This window comes from Prunus persica, chromosome G7 (genome assembly GCF_000346465.2).
Source record: "Prunus persica cultivar Lovell chromosome G7, Prunus_persica_NCBIv2, whole genome shotgun sequence".
NCBI lineage: Eukaryota > Viridiplantae > Streptophyta > Magnoliopsida > Rosales > Rosaceae > Prunus > Prunus persica.
In genome coordinates this window covers 1857946-1875074 of record NC_034015.1, presented here as the reverse complement: position 1 = coordinate 1875074, position 17129 = coordinate 1857946, and the positions used below count along the sequence as shown (strand labels likewise).

The following is a 17129-nucleotide window of genomic DNA, read 5'->3' as shown; positions in this document are numbered from 1 at the left end:
ATGCATCCGGGCTTGATAACGCGCTCGAATTGTGCGTTTTTTTATGACACCCCACCTAGCTTGGCCCTCTTTAATTTTGCTAACTATGTCTGCATGAAGATTTTTCCAGAACATGGTATTGGCTCGACATTGTTGCAGTCCATGGACCCAGTCTTCAGTGTCTTCTATTGCTGCTTTGGCAGGTGTTTCAGTGTCCCCTCCTTCAGTAATGGCAAGGGTTGGGGTCCATGGGTGTTGGTTATTTACTGTGGGTTGGTGTGGCCATTAGTTTGCCCAAACTGCCATTCATTGTGATGTAGGTGAAATAGCTGCGCAGGCAGGGGGGTTTGGTTGCAGTAAGTGTGATGGAAATGTTGGGTGGATGCAGCTGGGTTACAATTAAATAGTGGGAGGTATTAATGACTAGGAGTAAATGACTGTGATGAAGAGGCGGGAGTTATTGGCGGCAGTTGTTGGGTCCAATTTTAGGCGGGAGTTATTGGCGGGAGTTGTTGGGCAACACGTTTGACTTGGGCTTTGCATGATAACAGCTGTATCATTTACCATTGGTTGGTGGTTGTTGTATGGGACCCTTGTTGAATTTGCAATTGATTCCTTTTGTCCTCTTTCCCCAATTTCCGTCCTGTACCAAAACTACAAATTGTCCCGAATATATGAGTACAGTAATTTGACAATGAATAGGCCAATTACAAAAATGGACCATGAAACTATTTGTGTTTCCAATTTCCTTTTTGCTGTCTTCTAAATTCCTTCATGTGAGTTCCATTTTTGTATATAACGGTGAATTCCTAACTCTGATTTTTTTCCATTTGCAAATATTTGTAGGTGTATTCATCCCACCTGACGTTTTATTCGCCTTAACATTTTGGTCGGGACTGTATATGACTGATTTGGTGGTATTAATTTATTTTTAGATGGACTTGCTTATTGTCATCATTTGTATGGGATACTTTGTCATTTATGAACAAGTCTGTACAGTTGGTAAAATGAGTTAATGGGGAACTTGCTACTAAGCTATTATTCATATGGCAGCACCTTCAATATTAATATAGTATAGAATTGTGATGAAGATTGTGTGTAATTTGTGTAGTCACTGTTGTTCAGGTGTGTATATTGGTACGGCCGAGTATTCCAACGTTGACAGGTGTGTATATTCGTATTTGGTCCGACTGTAATGGGCATATTACAATGCTGTCAGTGACAGAGAGGAGTAATGACTGAAGACTGATTTTGTAATGTAGTCATTGAAAGCAATATAAAACACACAACTTCCTCTATATAAGAGGGTCTAACCTACTCATTCAATTCCATATATATTAGACACGATAGCTGTAGTAAAGCTCACCCTATTGTTGGTAACAAAAACGATGCTCCAGATTCAACCTAACGTTAACTGTTTTTCAGGGTGCATGTGTGCATTATCCCTATTTGAAGTTGAAAATGTCAGACGTAATCCCTCCAAACGAGGTTGTTAGTTACCCAGGAGACCAGCCATGGCATGCCCCTTTCCCATCTCCACCTGGGACTCCAAATAACGATCCCACGTCATCCGAAAGTGAGGCTGACAACATTGATCCGCTAAAGATAGCTGAAGTGAAGTATCACCTCCAATATTTGTGTACGGCAACGGATTGGTGGGGAACCAAATGCGATATTCATGGCCAGGTGATGGGCAACTTGACGAACAAGCTGAACAAAGCATTTGCTAGAGAAGTTAAGCAAACAATGAAAGCCCAAAGTCGAAGCGCGAAGTTAGCCTCGTTGACCTTACAATTGGAAGAAACAAAGAAAGATGTTGTCCAAAAATTCACTGAATCTGAAGAATTTAACCATGAACTGGTTGAATGTTTTAACAATGGGTTCGAGATGTTCCGGGATTATGCTTCCGTCGTGTCACCTGACTACAATTGGAGCGAAATAGATGTTGGTGGTGTCTGGTAGGTGCTGAATAAGGGTGGCCAGGAAATGGCTGATCATAGCCTTGTGCATGCAGCGAGGAAGAAGACAAAAGAATTGGATCTATTCATGGACCTGTAAACATGGTGATTTTGTAGAAGGGTTTCTGTAGCTGGGTCAGGGTAAGTACGGGTGGAATCATTTTGTATGTATTTGGTGGCTTTTGTATGAATGTGGTGCCTTGTTTACGCCTTCCTCTTATTCTCACCGTTGAGTGGGAAATTACTTAGTTTGTATAAATTTGAAGTGCTGTAACGTGGAGGTGTGCTTATTAAATGTTTATTGGCCTCATATTAGAAGCATTAAGCATGTATATTGTGTTTGTATTGTATAATTATTGACTCATATTGCAATCGTATTGTGCTTATAGTATGGTTTTATTGCTGCTTTATGGATATACACCTCATATAATAGCCTCTACATCTGAGTAATGATAAACAGTGACTCTAGCAACGGTCGTATATATGGAGGGTTTCGGACAGATCGATGGTTATGACGCGCGGAATATCCATGGAAATATGGGACATATATCGATACCTTAAGGCAATTGGATACAAACCACGGACACTGTAAAAACATGAAATTTTTTACTAACAAGACAAATAAAGTTATGAAAGCAATAATAATAAATGCCCCAAAAAAAAGGATTATAGACATTTAATTAATGAAGTAACAATTTGAAGGGATAGGTGGTAATATTCAGTACTGATTTAAGTTCAGTAGTTAGTCATTTCAGTACTTATAATGAACATTGGAATTAAATAAGCAATAACAAAAAATGGAGTGAATAATTAAGTATTTGAAAAGTCCATATCACGATAGTAGTGATGTGTTCACCATGTGTAGCTGCATGGATAGTTTCCCAAAAACTATATATAGTTTGGTCTATGGCAATCAGAACAATGAGAAATCATGAAGTACAATGACGCTCCCAGTAATTGCATAACATTTGCATTTGAAGGAGTTTTACGTACGAGATTACATTTTAGTTAGCCTTCTAGGCCATTTCATTTTGGACACAAACCTTTTTAATTACACTACCAATAGCAGTGCAACAAAGGTACAATACAATACCAATACGAGGGCAACGAAGGTACAATACAATACCAATACGGCGCAACAAAGTCACAATACAATACCAATACGGTGAATATAAAGACAGGACAAAACGTTGTGTAGGAAAGGAAACCAAGTGATGCCAACGTGACTACAATCACAGTTCACAACACCAAATTGAATACAATTTAAATTAAAATAAATAAAAGGTACATCACAAACGAATAGAAATGCTAATGTGTAAGAAACATTGGCCAGTGGAACACTGTTAAATAACAGCTGGTTTCCTTTTCACAGGTGGAAGTGTAAGTTCACAAATTTGTGCTAATAATAGGCTCTCATTGCAAGGAACTTGTTACCTTGTTCCATATGCTTCACATGACCGTTTAATTGACGGACTTCCATCCCTGCAGCATCACCGAACCTATTCATGAACTTCACAGTTGATGACAACTGAGGTACAAACTGAACAACTGTACAATATGCGCAAATAGACACTTCAGTTCTTGAGAGGGACAGATTGTTTGCATGTATTTCGGTAGTGGCCCTTCACACCACACCTTGAGCATTTTTTTTGCCGGGAGTCCTCTCCTTTGGAAGGTACTCTTTGCATTTTGCGACGGCCCGGCATAACCTTACAAACAGGAGGAAGGATTTTGACATTGTTCAAATGTTCGGGAATAACCCATGTGCCTTTAGGTGGTAAAGGATAAATAGATTCAGCATATGCAGCTGCCCATGTAGCTCGTGTATAATAAGAAGAGGCAAATGAGTAGGGGTTCAAATTCAAGTGCCGACATACCGCAATAGCATGCTTGCACGGGTTGCTCCAAGTCAAACTTCCTGCACGTACAACTACGGTTTGCCAAGTGCACCAAACCGTTCAAATCACCATCCAGAACATTATACTCGACATCATTGATTTTGACCACATTCATCCTTGACGCAGCGTCTAACCTCTTCCTTAACTTCTGTTCACCCAAATCAGGGCACAATGTAGAATGACATTTCATTGCTAAATCTCGACGTTGACTAAACCAAGTGAGAAGTAAATTTGTGATTTCATCGATCAAGTGTAGGACCGGAAGCATCCTTGCAAAACGAAGAACTGAATTAATGGACTCCACAATATTCGTTGTCATCACATTATAGCATCGTCCATCACAGTGGGCCCGAGACCACTTCTGAACGCCTGCACGTAGTAGATAAGTTCTCACTCGCTCATTGTTTATCATCGAGAAGTGACGATTGAACTCCGCTAGACGATAAGACTTCGCTGCCCTTACAAAATACCCCAATATCGGATCCCGTTGCTTCAAGTGAAATGAGGCTTTCATATTGCCCTTCAAGTGATAAAAGCAAATACCATGGCTTGCCCCAGGAAAAACTCTACGCAACCCATGTTGTATGCTAACATTGCGTTCAGATATGACAACAAGATTCGAGCAATCACCAATTGCACAATGTAATTTTCTCAAAAACCACTCCCATGCTGCATCTGTCTCCAAATCTCCAATCCCAAAGGCAACAGGATATATGTTGCGATTTCCGTCAAATGCGGTCGCAACAAACAAAACACCTTTATACTTGCACTTCAAATGGGTAGCATCAACAGCAATCACGGGCCGCATTGACGACTTAAATCCTCGTATGCATGCACCAATTGACATAAAAAAATATAAGAAGTGGTCGGCTGCATCAGTCTGAATGTATGTCAAAGTTCCCGGATTTGTACGCTCCAATTCATAACAATAGGAAGGGAGAAGGGAATACGACTCTTCTGCAGACCCTCTCATTGTTTTGAAAGCTAACTCTCGGCTTCTCCAAGCTGTAGAGTAGCTTATGCTGACACCAATTTTTTTTGTCACATCTGTCTTTATATCAGCTGCAGTATAAATGCTGCGCGAATCCTGAAATCTCCATTTAACACAGTCAGACACCAATTCGGCCGTAGCTTGAGGATGGTGACTACTTACAAACCTCATATCACATTCATGAAGTGGATCGTATTTAACAACCTTAAACTCATGTAATCCAACTTAATATGCCCGAAGTTTCCAAGGGCAAGGCACCTGCCAACAGCGAACACAAAACCGACGCTTCCCAAATTGGACTGTTCTGAACCGAAAGTGGCCTCTAATTGCTGCTAAACTGATGGTTTTTAAAAGGGCAATCTTATTTGGATAAACTCGGCCAACCTTCAAATTTGCTTCCCAATTTATGCACGAAAGGCCTCCACCATAACCAATATATTCCACACTCTCACCATGCTTCGAATCAACCCGAATTGTATGCATTTCACTCGAACTTGATTGCCGGGGAGGTTCAGATTGCACCTGTCTACACTGCACAGTGGAGGGTTCCGCATTGCTGTCCTCAGGAGGATGCACAATTGGTGCAGAGTACGGTTCCTCTTCATTGCTAGGTTGATACAAACCAGCAACTATGTTTTCACTGCTTTCAAAATGAACTTCTTCAACCCAATCACTCCAATTAAAACCATTGCCACCATTTTCAGTTTCATTGTGCGAAATTACCACATTTCTTCGTTCCACAACAAAGGTAGCAGGAGCATTGCTACTCTCAACGCTTACAATGCCATTGCACCCTTCAATACCATGACCTTCGATATTTTTCAAGCTTGCTACTAAAGGGGTTACTTTAGAGGCCATAACATCTGTGTTGTACTTGAGAAAATACTGAACATCATCATTGTCTTCAACCCTTATGTGCTTACTGACAGATGCGGATACAGGAACTGAATACTTCAATGTGACACTATATTTCGTGGGCTCTGCATCCATGATCTTATAAATGCGTTCAACAAGTTCGGAAAACGTTACGTTCCGTGACACTATTATGCCTTTAGCCTCCCCACCTTCATAACTCTCAATGTTATCCTTCTTAACCCAACTTCCATTGTAGCATACCAAAATTCCAACTGTATCCATTTCTGCAAATAACATAAATAATTACTACACCGATTCATAACACTAAAAAATAAAAAATAGATGAATAAAAACATGCACAACAGTCATTCCACTACACATATCATCTTCTAAATCCTCAAATCTTCAAACTCAAATTGTAGCTGCTTCAACAAGTAACTTTTATTCCTTTTTGTTTTTTCTTTGATTTTGTACATATATGTGGATTCCAAGTTATTAACAAACTAACATACACATACAATGGCAGAAATATGAACCCTCTAACCCTCCAAGGCTTTTGCACAAATGTAAACACCTTCAACAAAAGGATCAGGTTGTGATAGAAAACGTATAATGTAGTACAAGCTCAATTACCAAATTCGAAACCAAAACACACAAACTATACTTCTTATTACCAAAACAAACCCAGAATGCCAATAAATTCCCCAGATTAGCATCTAAATTGAGCCTAACACTAGCCGTATTTACAAATTTTTAGGCCAGACAAAGTTAACATATGATTTTTTTGTGTGCTGTTATTTTCACCATTATCAAACACATTGCACTACATTATACACGCATTCAGTCAATTTTAAACAAAATTCAAGTTCACCAGATAGATCCCACTGCAGATAATATCACAAAAACTGAAAATTTAAGCTTTTATCTCTCTGTGGTGAAAAGGGGCTGAACGATTTCATAATACACATACACTACCAAACCAATATCACAACTCAAATCCGTTCACAACGACACCGGAAGTCGCCACTTTCCCTTCTCTGTGGACTCGCAGCAGTCACCTCGATCTGGAGGTCAACAATGGAGGCCGTGCCTTCCGGCTTCGCTGCGCCCAAGCTAGGGTCCCAAATTTGAGGACATCTGGGTTATGACGATGGATGGGTTGCGAACTGGATTGCTCAGTGGGAAATGTCTCGCAACCTGGAATTTCCCCAATTTTTGCCAACCTTCCAACACAGAGGAGAGAGAGTTTTAGGAGTTCAGACAAGTTCCCTTTCAGAAAAGGGGTGGCAAAGGGTTGCTACATGTGCTTTTATATGGAGGGCAGTTTGGTCATTTCACGTTCACAAGTGATTATATCAGAACACAATTTGTAACATGATCATTTCAGAACACCACTTGTGAAAACTGATTATATCAGCATATTTCCCTACAAATTTTAACCACAAATACTCACTTTCCAGCACAAAAGTACTAAATCGCCCTCAACATAAATACATCAATGTCCACTCTTTATCCCCTAAAAAATTCATTCTCAGAATCTGAAAGCAACCTCTCCCAATTCCTCTCTTCTGTCGAACCAAGGAAAAATTGGAGGGCATCTGACCAAGTTATTCGACGATTATCTAAACCTCAACTAGAAGAAGCTTTGACCACCACCTCAATTGTTGAAACGACGCCCCCAATAGCGTACATAGGGAACAAACAAAAGGAAAAGAAAAGAAGCAGCGACATCAGCAACCGGCGACTCCTATTGCTACCAGGTCCCTCTTTTCTAGTTCCTCAAATTGCTTTTGCAGGTAACTCTATGTCTTGAATCACTTTTCCTTTTCCTTTTCCTTTTCCCCTTCTCTGCAACTGGCAAAATCTAGTATGACTATTATTATATATGTTCTCAATCCAACCACCAACCACTTCTTCACACTCAATTCTCCAATTGGCTAGGCCATAAAAAAGATAGAAGTGTTAGAACAATAAAGCCCAAGTGTTCAATTAAGATAGGTAGGGTAATCCTAGAATTGCTGAACTTATCCAAATATGGCTTGTGTTATTTGATTAATATAAAAAACGTGAAGAAAAATTTGAAACTGTGATATTTTATAGGCTGCTTCAAGACCAGTGCGTGGCTTTGTTTTGTAATTGCCAATATATATATATATATATATATGCCAATATATATATATATATATGCCAATAAATTTGATGGTATGCAACCCTTGTTTGTAATTTTGAGTTTTAAGCTATTTGTCCCCTTCTTCAATACCCATAAAGCATTTTGCCCAAAATAACACGAAACATAAAAATCAGATCTTAATTTTGTCTAGCGTAGAAATAGGTTAGTTAGGTCAGTTTTTCCCTCAATTTTGAAGCTTAAGTGTGAAATTTTAGGTCTTTTAATTGTATTTGATTGACATTCTGGGTTAGGTTAGTTTTGCTAAGAACTTTAGTTTTTCTGTTTTGATTTCCAATTTGGTAATGTAAAGAAATGAGTACACCTTATGATGGAGATGCAAATAGATTGATTTATTGATGTTATTTGCATAAATGGATACTGTTGGAATATTGGTATTCTACAACGGAAGCTGGGTTCACAAGGATAACATTGAGAGTTATGAAGGTGGTGAGGCTAAAGGCATAATAGTATCACAGAACATAACATTTTCTGAGCTTGTTGACCGCATTTATAAGATCATGAATGCAAATCGCAACAAATACATTGTCACATTGAAGTTTTCTGTTCCTCTATCATCATTTGCCTATAAGCGCCTAAAGGTTGAAGACAATGATGACGTTCAATATTTTCTGAAATACAACACGGACGTTATGACCTCTAAAGTAACCCCTTTATTAGCAACCCTCAAAATTATAGAAGGACATGGTATTCAGGGCTGCAATGGCATTGTAAGCATTAGGAGTAGCAATCCTCCCCTGCAGTTGTTGTGAGAGATAGGAATGAGGTAATTGGGGATAGCAGAACTGAAAATAGTGTAACTGGTTTTAATTGGAAAGATTGGGTTGAAGATGTTAATTTTGAATGTGTCAAAAACATAGTTGCAGATTTTTATGTACCTAGCAACGAAGAGGAAGCGTACTATACTCCAAACGTGCATCCTCATCGAGAAAGCAATTTCCAAGCCTCCACGGTGTAAGTTACACAAGTGCAATCTGAAACTCCGCAACAATCAAGTTGGACTCAAATGCATACAAGCCAGGTTCATTTGGTGCATGGTAAGAGTGTGGAAGATATTGATTATGGTGGAGGTCTTTCTTGTATAAATTGGGAAGCAAATTTTAAGGTTGGATGAGTTTTTCCAAATAAGCTTGCCCTTATAAAAACCTTATGTTTAGCAGCAGTCATAGGCCACTTTCGATTTAGAACAATCCAATCTGGGAAACGTAGGTTGTGTGTTCATTGTTAGCAACTTCCTTGCCCTTAGCGACTTCGGGCATATAAAGTTGGATTACAGGAGTTTAGGGTTGTTAAATACGATCCATATTATGAATGTGATCTAAGGTATCTTAGTAGTCACCATCCTCAAGCTAGTACTGGATTGTTGTCTGACTCTGTGAAATGCAGATTCAAGGATTCTCGCACCATTTATACTGCAGGTGATATCATCAAAGATGTGCGAAAAATTTTTGGTGTGACCATAAGCTACTCTAAAGCATGGAGAAGCCAAGAGTTAGCTTTAAAGATAATTAGAGGGTCTGCAGAAGAGTCATAAGCTCTTCTCCCTTCCTATTGTTATGAATTGGAGCGTACAAATCCTGAAAATTTGACATACATTGAGACTGATGCAGCCAACCACTTTTTATATTTTTTTTATGTCAATTGGTGCATGCATAAGAGGATTTAAGTCCTCAATGCGTCCTATGATTGATGTTGATGCTACCCATTTGAAGTGCAAGTACAAAGGTGTCTTGTTTGTTGCCGCTGCATTTGACGGAAATCGTAATATATATCCTCTTGCCTTTGGGACTGGAGATTTGGAGACGGATGCAGCTTTGGAATGGTTTTTTACAATACTACATTGTGCAATTGGTGATTGCTTGAATCTTGTTGTCATATCTGATTGAAATCTTAGCATAGAAAATGGGTTGAAAAGAGTTTTTCCTCAGGCAGCACATAGTATTTGCTTTTATCACTTGAAGGCAATATGAAAGCCTCATTTAAGTTGAAGAAGCGGGATCTGATATTGGGATTTTTTGTGCGGGCAGCCAAGTCTTGCCGTCTAGCAGAGTTCAATCATTATTTCTCCATGATAAACAACGAGCGAGTGCAAACTTATCTAGAATGTGCAGGGCTCCATAAGTGGTCTCAAGCCCATTGTGACGGACGACGATATAATGTCATGACAACTAATATTGCAGAGTCCATTAATTCAGTTCTTCGTTTTGCAAGGATGCTTCCGGTGGTACACTTGATCGAGGAAATTAGGAATATGCTTCAGAATTGGTTTAGTCAACGTCGAGATTTGTCAATGAAATGTAAATCTATGTTGTGCCATGATTTAGGCGAAAAGAAGTTGAGGAAGAGATTAGACGCTGCTTCAAGGATGAATGTGGTTAAAATCAATGATGTGGAGTATAATGTGCTTGATGGTGATATGAACGGTCTTGTGCACTTGCAAAACCATAATTGTACGTGTAGGAAGTTTGACTTAGAGCAACTCCTGTGCAAGCATGCTATTGCGGTATGTCGGCACTTGAAATTGAACCCATACTCATTTGCCTCTTCGTATTACACTCGAACTACATGGGCAGCTGCATATGCTTAATCCATTTATCCTGTACAACCTCAAGGGACATGAGTTATTCCCGAAAATGTCCAAAATGTAAATCTCCTCTCTCCTATTTCAAAGGTTATGCCTAGCCATCGTAAGACACAAAGAATACCTTCTAAAGGAGAGGACTCACAAGAAAGAAAATGCTCACGGTGCGGTGTGAAGGGCCACTATCGAAGGACATGCAAAGAAGTTATCCCCGTCACTAACAAGAAGCAGATCATTTAGATGTTACAATTGTTTAATTTGTATGTCTCATTCCATTAAGTGGGGATATTTGTTACCTAACTTTATGTACAATTTGTGTTCCTAACATGTCACTGTTTTTGTTTTTGGAAATAAGTATCCTTATAGGTACCGAATTGTATAGATCATGATGCAGCTATTTGTAACATTTATTGAATGTGCATGTATGATGTTATGTGCATGATTGGTGTAGAAATGTAAAGTAGGTGGCTAGAAAATTTAATTGAACTGTGGTGCAATACAAGGGCAGTGGAATAAAGAGGCAATACAAAGAATTCATAGTCTAACTACAATTTGTTTGCCAAGATAGACATGAAGAAAAAAAAAAAGTGCTAAGACTGCAATAGAGCAGCGATAGTCACACAATAAAAGGGCAATAAGAAGGCAATATTGCATAAAACCAATGCCCTTTTATTGCCTTCTTATTGCCTTCTTATTGCCCTTGGTTTCTATATCATACGAAGTTAACTTGCCACATCCATAAAACCAATGCAAGCAAATGAAAATTGAGAATTTAAATATAGTTTTCCGTATCAATTGTCATCGATTACTCTGAAACTACGGAAATTCGTAATATCCTAAACATTAATCACTTACTTGACGACCAAATTTGATAGCTCTGCAACTTTAGCTCCACACTCACCTAGATAACCTGCAAAATGAAAATGGAAAGAGCATAAAAATTCCTAAAGATCAGTTACTATCAAGTATGATGTGTATAATCTATTAAGGGAATGACCAACTACAGTATTATTGGACATTATTTGGAAACTTCATCAACGAAAGTTGATCATTAGTTAGAAATTGGAAATTATAATTTGGAAGCTTCATAAAAAACTCAGCAGATTTCATTATTGATAATTGGACATTATTCACAACAGTTTTTGCAAAAATCAACTCAGCAAAGTCCATTGACAACCAGTATGTCCAAACTTTATTATAATTTTATAGCATTTTGAATCAAGACACAAAGACACAAATTAAGACTTACATACCGGGTAGAAGGATATAACATGGGACCCATGATACTGTGGGAATCAACACCAAACTATCAAAGTTCTACAGAAAAGGGACCAATATTCACAAATAAAGAATGCCAGCAACTGAAACCCAATTAATTACTTGCAATTGGTGATCAATCTCTGTAGTTGGGTGGGTCATGTGGTGGCTTACTAATTATGTAACTCGTTGGAAAAAAAAAAAAATTAGGAACCCTGACGACTTAATTGTGCAAACTTAAATTACTTATTTTGACAAAATAATGAAATAAAAGTACATAAAAAGAAAAACAAGAAAACTAGGGATTGAAAAGAGAGAAGATTGTCATTACCATTCTCTAGAAATTTTGAAAACGACCTTCTTACGTTATGCCTTTCTTCCAGATGCGCTATAATGCTATGAATTGATTTGCCGTTCTAGATGTGTGATGGGGACGACAGAGGACTGCGAGAGAGGAAGAAAGAGTTGGGAGCAATTGGGTTTCAGAGAAGGATAAATGGTCAATATAATATCTATTTATATGAAGGGCAGTTTAGTACTTTCACACGAGGAAGTGAGTATTTGTGATTAATATTTGCAAAGTGAGAGTAAAAGACAATTTTGCCCCTGTAATAAATTATTGGAAAAAATGATGACTTTTCGACCAGAAGGAATTTAGGAAATTCGCTTGTGCCATTGCGTAGATCGCATCGAAACGAGTCCATAGACACGTAGTGGACTCGAATTAGAGCTATAACGAAGAAAATACGATTAAATCACACTGAGGGGCAAAATGGTAATTTGTCAGATCAGATTTTTAAAACCTCCTCTCTCTCTCTCTCTCTCTCTCTCTCTCTCTCTCTCCTCGCGCGATAACCCCCACACCTCTGGTTTTCCCGATCGTCCTTCCTCCCAGCCACCGCCACACCCTACCCCAACCACTGAACCGGCCTAGGAAGGACCACCGTCACAACGGCTACCCAATCCGACCATCCCCTTCGCCAGCCGTGGCTGGAAACAGCTCGGATTCGCACCGGTTTGACAAAAACTTCTCTGGCGCTGTTCTCTCTCCTCTGGCCGCCATTTCTGGTGATCAAGATATGGATTTCCACCCATTTTTCATGCTCTAGCTAATGATTAGGTAGGATTTGAGAAATTTCTAGCTTAGATGAATTGATTTTGGATCCAAAGTTTGGCCAATTTTGGGATCACGATTCCGGCCACTTCCGCTCATTTTTCGAGGTAGGTCCAAGAACAAAGGTGACTCCATTACACCTAGGGTAGGAATCTTGGCTGACGATTTGGAGTATTTCCGATCGTCGAAATTTGATCTGCAATCCCACGCACTGCCGGCACGTGGGAGCTCGTGGGCAATGTGTTGGGGGCTACATTCGATCCTAAAATGATCCTCGTGATCTCACGAGCTCGTAGATACTTTCGGATTCTAATTTGGTTAACGTCTGAACCTCGAACAGATCTGGCCTATGTGCGATGTCTGAGTTCGATACGTTTGAACCGTTGGATCGTAGTCAATTTCATATAGGATAATTTAGACAATTTCAGGATCGTATAGGATTCAACGGATCGTGAATCAGAGTCTCGGATACTCCGAAACCACGAACCCTAGGGCAAGATTAATTGTAGTCATCCGATCGTGTGATCGTGATCAATCCGATCGTTCGACTTGGACCAGACTTGCAGGGTAGGTTCAGAAGAGTGCATTGAACCTATAGGGACTTCCGGAACTGTGATCGGAGGTCGTGGGCCCCGCGGGCTTGCTTGACCAAGTTTAGGCAGTTTGACCCCTCGGTTGACCGTGAGTCTTCCGAGGCAGTTAGATCCTTTGAGAAGTGTTAAAATGATCATGTAAACGAGTCCTGACCGAGAATGAGTTATCTGGGTTATGTTACGGATTGAGTATAGATAGTTATTTATAGATTGCTAAATTGTGCATATATATTTTAACTATAGTTGAGAATCAATTTATCAAAAAGTTGATATAAAGGTCGGGAAATGGACTGGGAAATAAAGGGAAAGTATTGATATAAGTTTGAGATATAGTTTTTCAAACCCATCACAAGGGTTACCCCTAGTTGCTTTGAATCAGTGTCACTTATAAACAATGCCCCACGTGTTTTGAGGATGCCTGAACCGTGTGGTGTGAGGAATGCGGCTCAGGCTGATCAATGGTCTCCTAAGGCCTGTGAGGATTGTGGCTCGGATATAAGTGGTATCTCCGAGGCCTGCGAGGATTGCAGCTCGAGTGGACTTGGTGTCTCTGAGGCCTGCGAGAGTGGAATTGATGGATTAGGAATGGGGGTACGCCTAGGTGGAGAGAATTTCAGTTTTGAGATGTTCTTAAACTAAAATAGAGGGAGTTCAGTGTATGGCATATTTATATTCAGTATATGACTGACACGAGTATTGGGAAGAACTACGTGTGGCTTGATCCCTCAGTAAGGGTACGTAGGTAGCCTAATGTTACAAGGTGCAGCCACGAGTTGGAGTCTTTGAGATTGCTAATGTACTATTGATATTCTGAAAGTGGAGATGAACTTTATTAGCAGAATGATTTATTGGATTTGTTGAGGCCTGAGGCCTGAGGCCAGAATGATATGATGTTTGATTGCTTGTTTATAATTAAATGCATGCCGAACGATTGAGATATATAAATGTTTGTTGACAGGTGAAAATTTTTGGGAAACGAGCAAATTACAAGGGAGACTCTGCCGAATTTTCAGCAGAAGTCTAGCTGATAGAAACATTGGTTCTAGTTAGAAGGGCAATTTGGTTATTTGTGCCCGGCATTCGCCAGGTGTCGGACGCACACAGGGTTCAGCTCGGATTCTAAAGTGGAATTTGGGGGTCCTGTCAATTCTTGATTTAGATTTCTAGTTTGTGAGTATGTACGTGCATTTCCCTTGAAAATACCACCTCTCCCCAAAATTTTTGCAACTATTACCTGTAAATATATATTTATTGACCACTTATTGCACACATATCACTTTTGCTAAAATTTTGTTTTCTTTCTATCGCGCCTCTCACTGTCTCTGTCACTCAGCTCTCTCTGTCTCTGTTGCTAAGGTCTCACTCTCTCTTCAGTTAGCTCTCACTCTCTCTTCTCTCTTTCATCGTGACGGGAAGCTCTCGGCCTCTCTTGCGCAGCTCCCTCTCGTGTAGCTCTCTCTCTCTCTCTCTCTCTCTCTCTGTGACATAGTGGTCTTCCTCTTCCGTTGTTCACCTGTAAAAGCAATATTCATCATCAATTTGAATTGGTTTAGGGGTTTCTCTGAAGTTGGTTTAGGGTTTATGGGTTTCTATAAAATTGGTTTAGGGGTTTCTACGAAATTGGTTTAGGGTTCAGGGGTATCTCTGAAATTGGATTAGTGGTTTATCTGAAATTGGTTTAGGGTTTAGGGGTTTGTTTGAAATTGGTTTAGGGTTGAGGGGTTTCTTTGAAATTGTTTGATTATGATGATTCCTTGTTTGAAACATTGAATGGGTTTGTTCTTAGTGGATTGATTCTTGCGTTTGATTTGGGATTCTATTGTTTTGCCGTTATTGTGCTGTTGTTATTGATGTTTTATTGAAGTTTTGGTGCTGTTTTTTGCTATGGTATTGCCAATTTAGTGGTTTTGTATTGACATTTTAGTGTTGTTGTATTGCTAGTTTATTATGGTTTTATTCTCGTTCCATTATGGTTTTAATGGTTTTGGCGATTTATGCAATTGAAGTATGTGTTTCCTACTGTTTTTTTTCATCCAAAGAAGGGAAATTGTATGGGTCATTTATAGTCTCTACATTACCTACTTCGTGGCATCCAATGCTTAGAAATTCCAGTAGGTCATTCTTCAAGATATTGAAATATATCAGAATGACAACATATACATCTGCGTATATATGTTTTTTGTGAAATTACATATGGAGTAGGAAGCCATTATTTGGATATGTAAAAGTTGTATAAAAGCAAGTATCAAAACATTGAGGCAAGTGGAATTTGACAGGGGCCTCAATGTTTGCACTTCATATTATACTTATAGTATTTATGTTCCTTGCCACTGCAGTTATGGTATTCAAGGAATCTGACGAAATGGTTCAGTTGAAGCAACAACAAGTGGAAACTGGATTCGAACTATTTCACAAGTTTACAAAAATAGTGGATCCAGAAGGAAACTGGGACAATATCACTGTGGGCGGGGTCATGAATTTCATAGGTCACGGTCGCCGCAATTGAAGAGTATGCAACTGCGAATGTGTCAACAGCAAGAAACTTGTGACACTTTAATATGACTTTGGAAATTGTAAAATGTAGTGGAAACTACCTGGAACTATGAGGTGGCCTCTTTTTGTATTATGTAACTATGGGGTGGCCTCTTATTGTATTATGTAAGTTTCAAAATTGGATTTAATGGAATTATAGTGCCTCTGTTTGCATTTGTGCATATACAGTTTCCTTTATCCATGTCCAGTTCAAATAATTATAGTGGCAATAATTCCATAATACACATGCATATAATGGCAATATGATAGCAATAAGCACACAATAGAGTTACAATACGATCCTATTGCAGTAGGTACTGCATCAGACTTTGTGTTTTGTTATTATTTGGTCCAAAAAAATTACAAATAAAATAAAAAAATTGGAAAAATGATGAAGTATACATCCCTTAAAAGACATATGGCCTACATTACACACCTTCAATATGGACTTTATATATACAATTCATGCCTTGCACCACCATCACATCCCCCCTAAATTACAGAAACATGACACCACAAAACCTCATGCTCCTTCCTCTTTCAACCCCTAAATTATCCATCGGATGCCCAATATTAGATGGCTGCTTGGGCGGTGGGATACCCTACAACTCAATTTTTTTGTGCTTCCACTCATTCGAGGCCACCAAAACTGAGAACTTTAAGCAAACTTTGTCTTTCCTGCTGTTTGTATTACCAATCTGATGCACACGATCCAACAGTTTAGCAAATGTGCTGGTCTGTGGAACTATTAAGCCTTTGAGTCATCCCCTTCGTATTTGCACATCTTCTTTGAGGTTACCCATTTTCCATTGTAGCAAACCAGAATAACAATTGTCTCCATTTCTGACCATGACAAAACAACATTTCATTAACACAATACAACCACAATAACCAAGCAATACAATGGCAACATAACAGCAATATAACAGCAACATAACAGCAATACGACAGCAAAATAACAAGAACACAACAGCAATACAACACTAGCACAACAGTGAACAAGGATTCATCACAATCACACTATACAAATCTACTACATCAAATGGAAAATCCCAAGTTTCGAGATTCACATATCTAGAATTTAAATGCAATTGGTAAAAACCCAGATGGATGAGCATGAAGATTCAAAAAACCTAACTGAAAGCAATTAAAGCCAAAACCAATTTAACAGAAAGCCAAGCAA

General features: G+C 39.1%; 1 protein-coding gene and 1 long non-coding RNA gene across 3 annotated transcripts; one reads left to right on the top strand and one right to left on the bottom strand.

The window, feature by feature from the left end:
• LOC109950491 lies at window positions 7101-16009 on the top strand. 2 transcript variants are annotated; one of them, XR_002272751.1, is made up of 2 exons: window positions 7101-7477; window positions 8730-10836. XR_002272751.1 is itself a non-coding variant. In XM_020569526.1 (2 exons), the coding sequence occupies exons 1-2, from the start codon at window positions 7180-7182 to the stop codon at window positions 15918-15920; spliced, it is 468 nt and encodes a 155-aa protein (XP_020425115.1). In that variant the 5' UTR covers window positions 7101-7179; the 3' UTR covers window positions 15921-16009. The 2 variants fall into 2 exon arrangements, 1 of the variants encoding a protein (XP_020425115.1); XM_020569526.1 differs by lacking the exon at window positions 8730-10836 and adding an exon at window positions 15751-16009.
• LOC109950492 lies at window positions 10901-12484 on the bottom strand. The gene is made up of 2 exons (XR_002272752.1): window positions 12039-12484; window positions 10901-11360 (listed from the first exon to the last, which is right to left on the bottom strand). It is a non-coding gene; the product is annotated as an uncharacterized LOC109950492 (long non-coding RNA).

Coding starts and splice junctions, on each gene's coding strand:
- LOC109950491 (XM_020569526.1), top strand. CDS start 7,180: ATGTCCACTCTTTATCCCCTAAAAAATTCATTCTCAGAATCTGAAAGC. Junction 7,478..15,750: donor TCCTCAAATTGCTTTTGCAG/GTAACTCTATGT, acceptor TTGCCACTGCAG/TTATGGTATTCAAGGAATCT.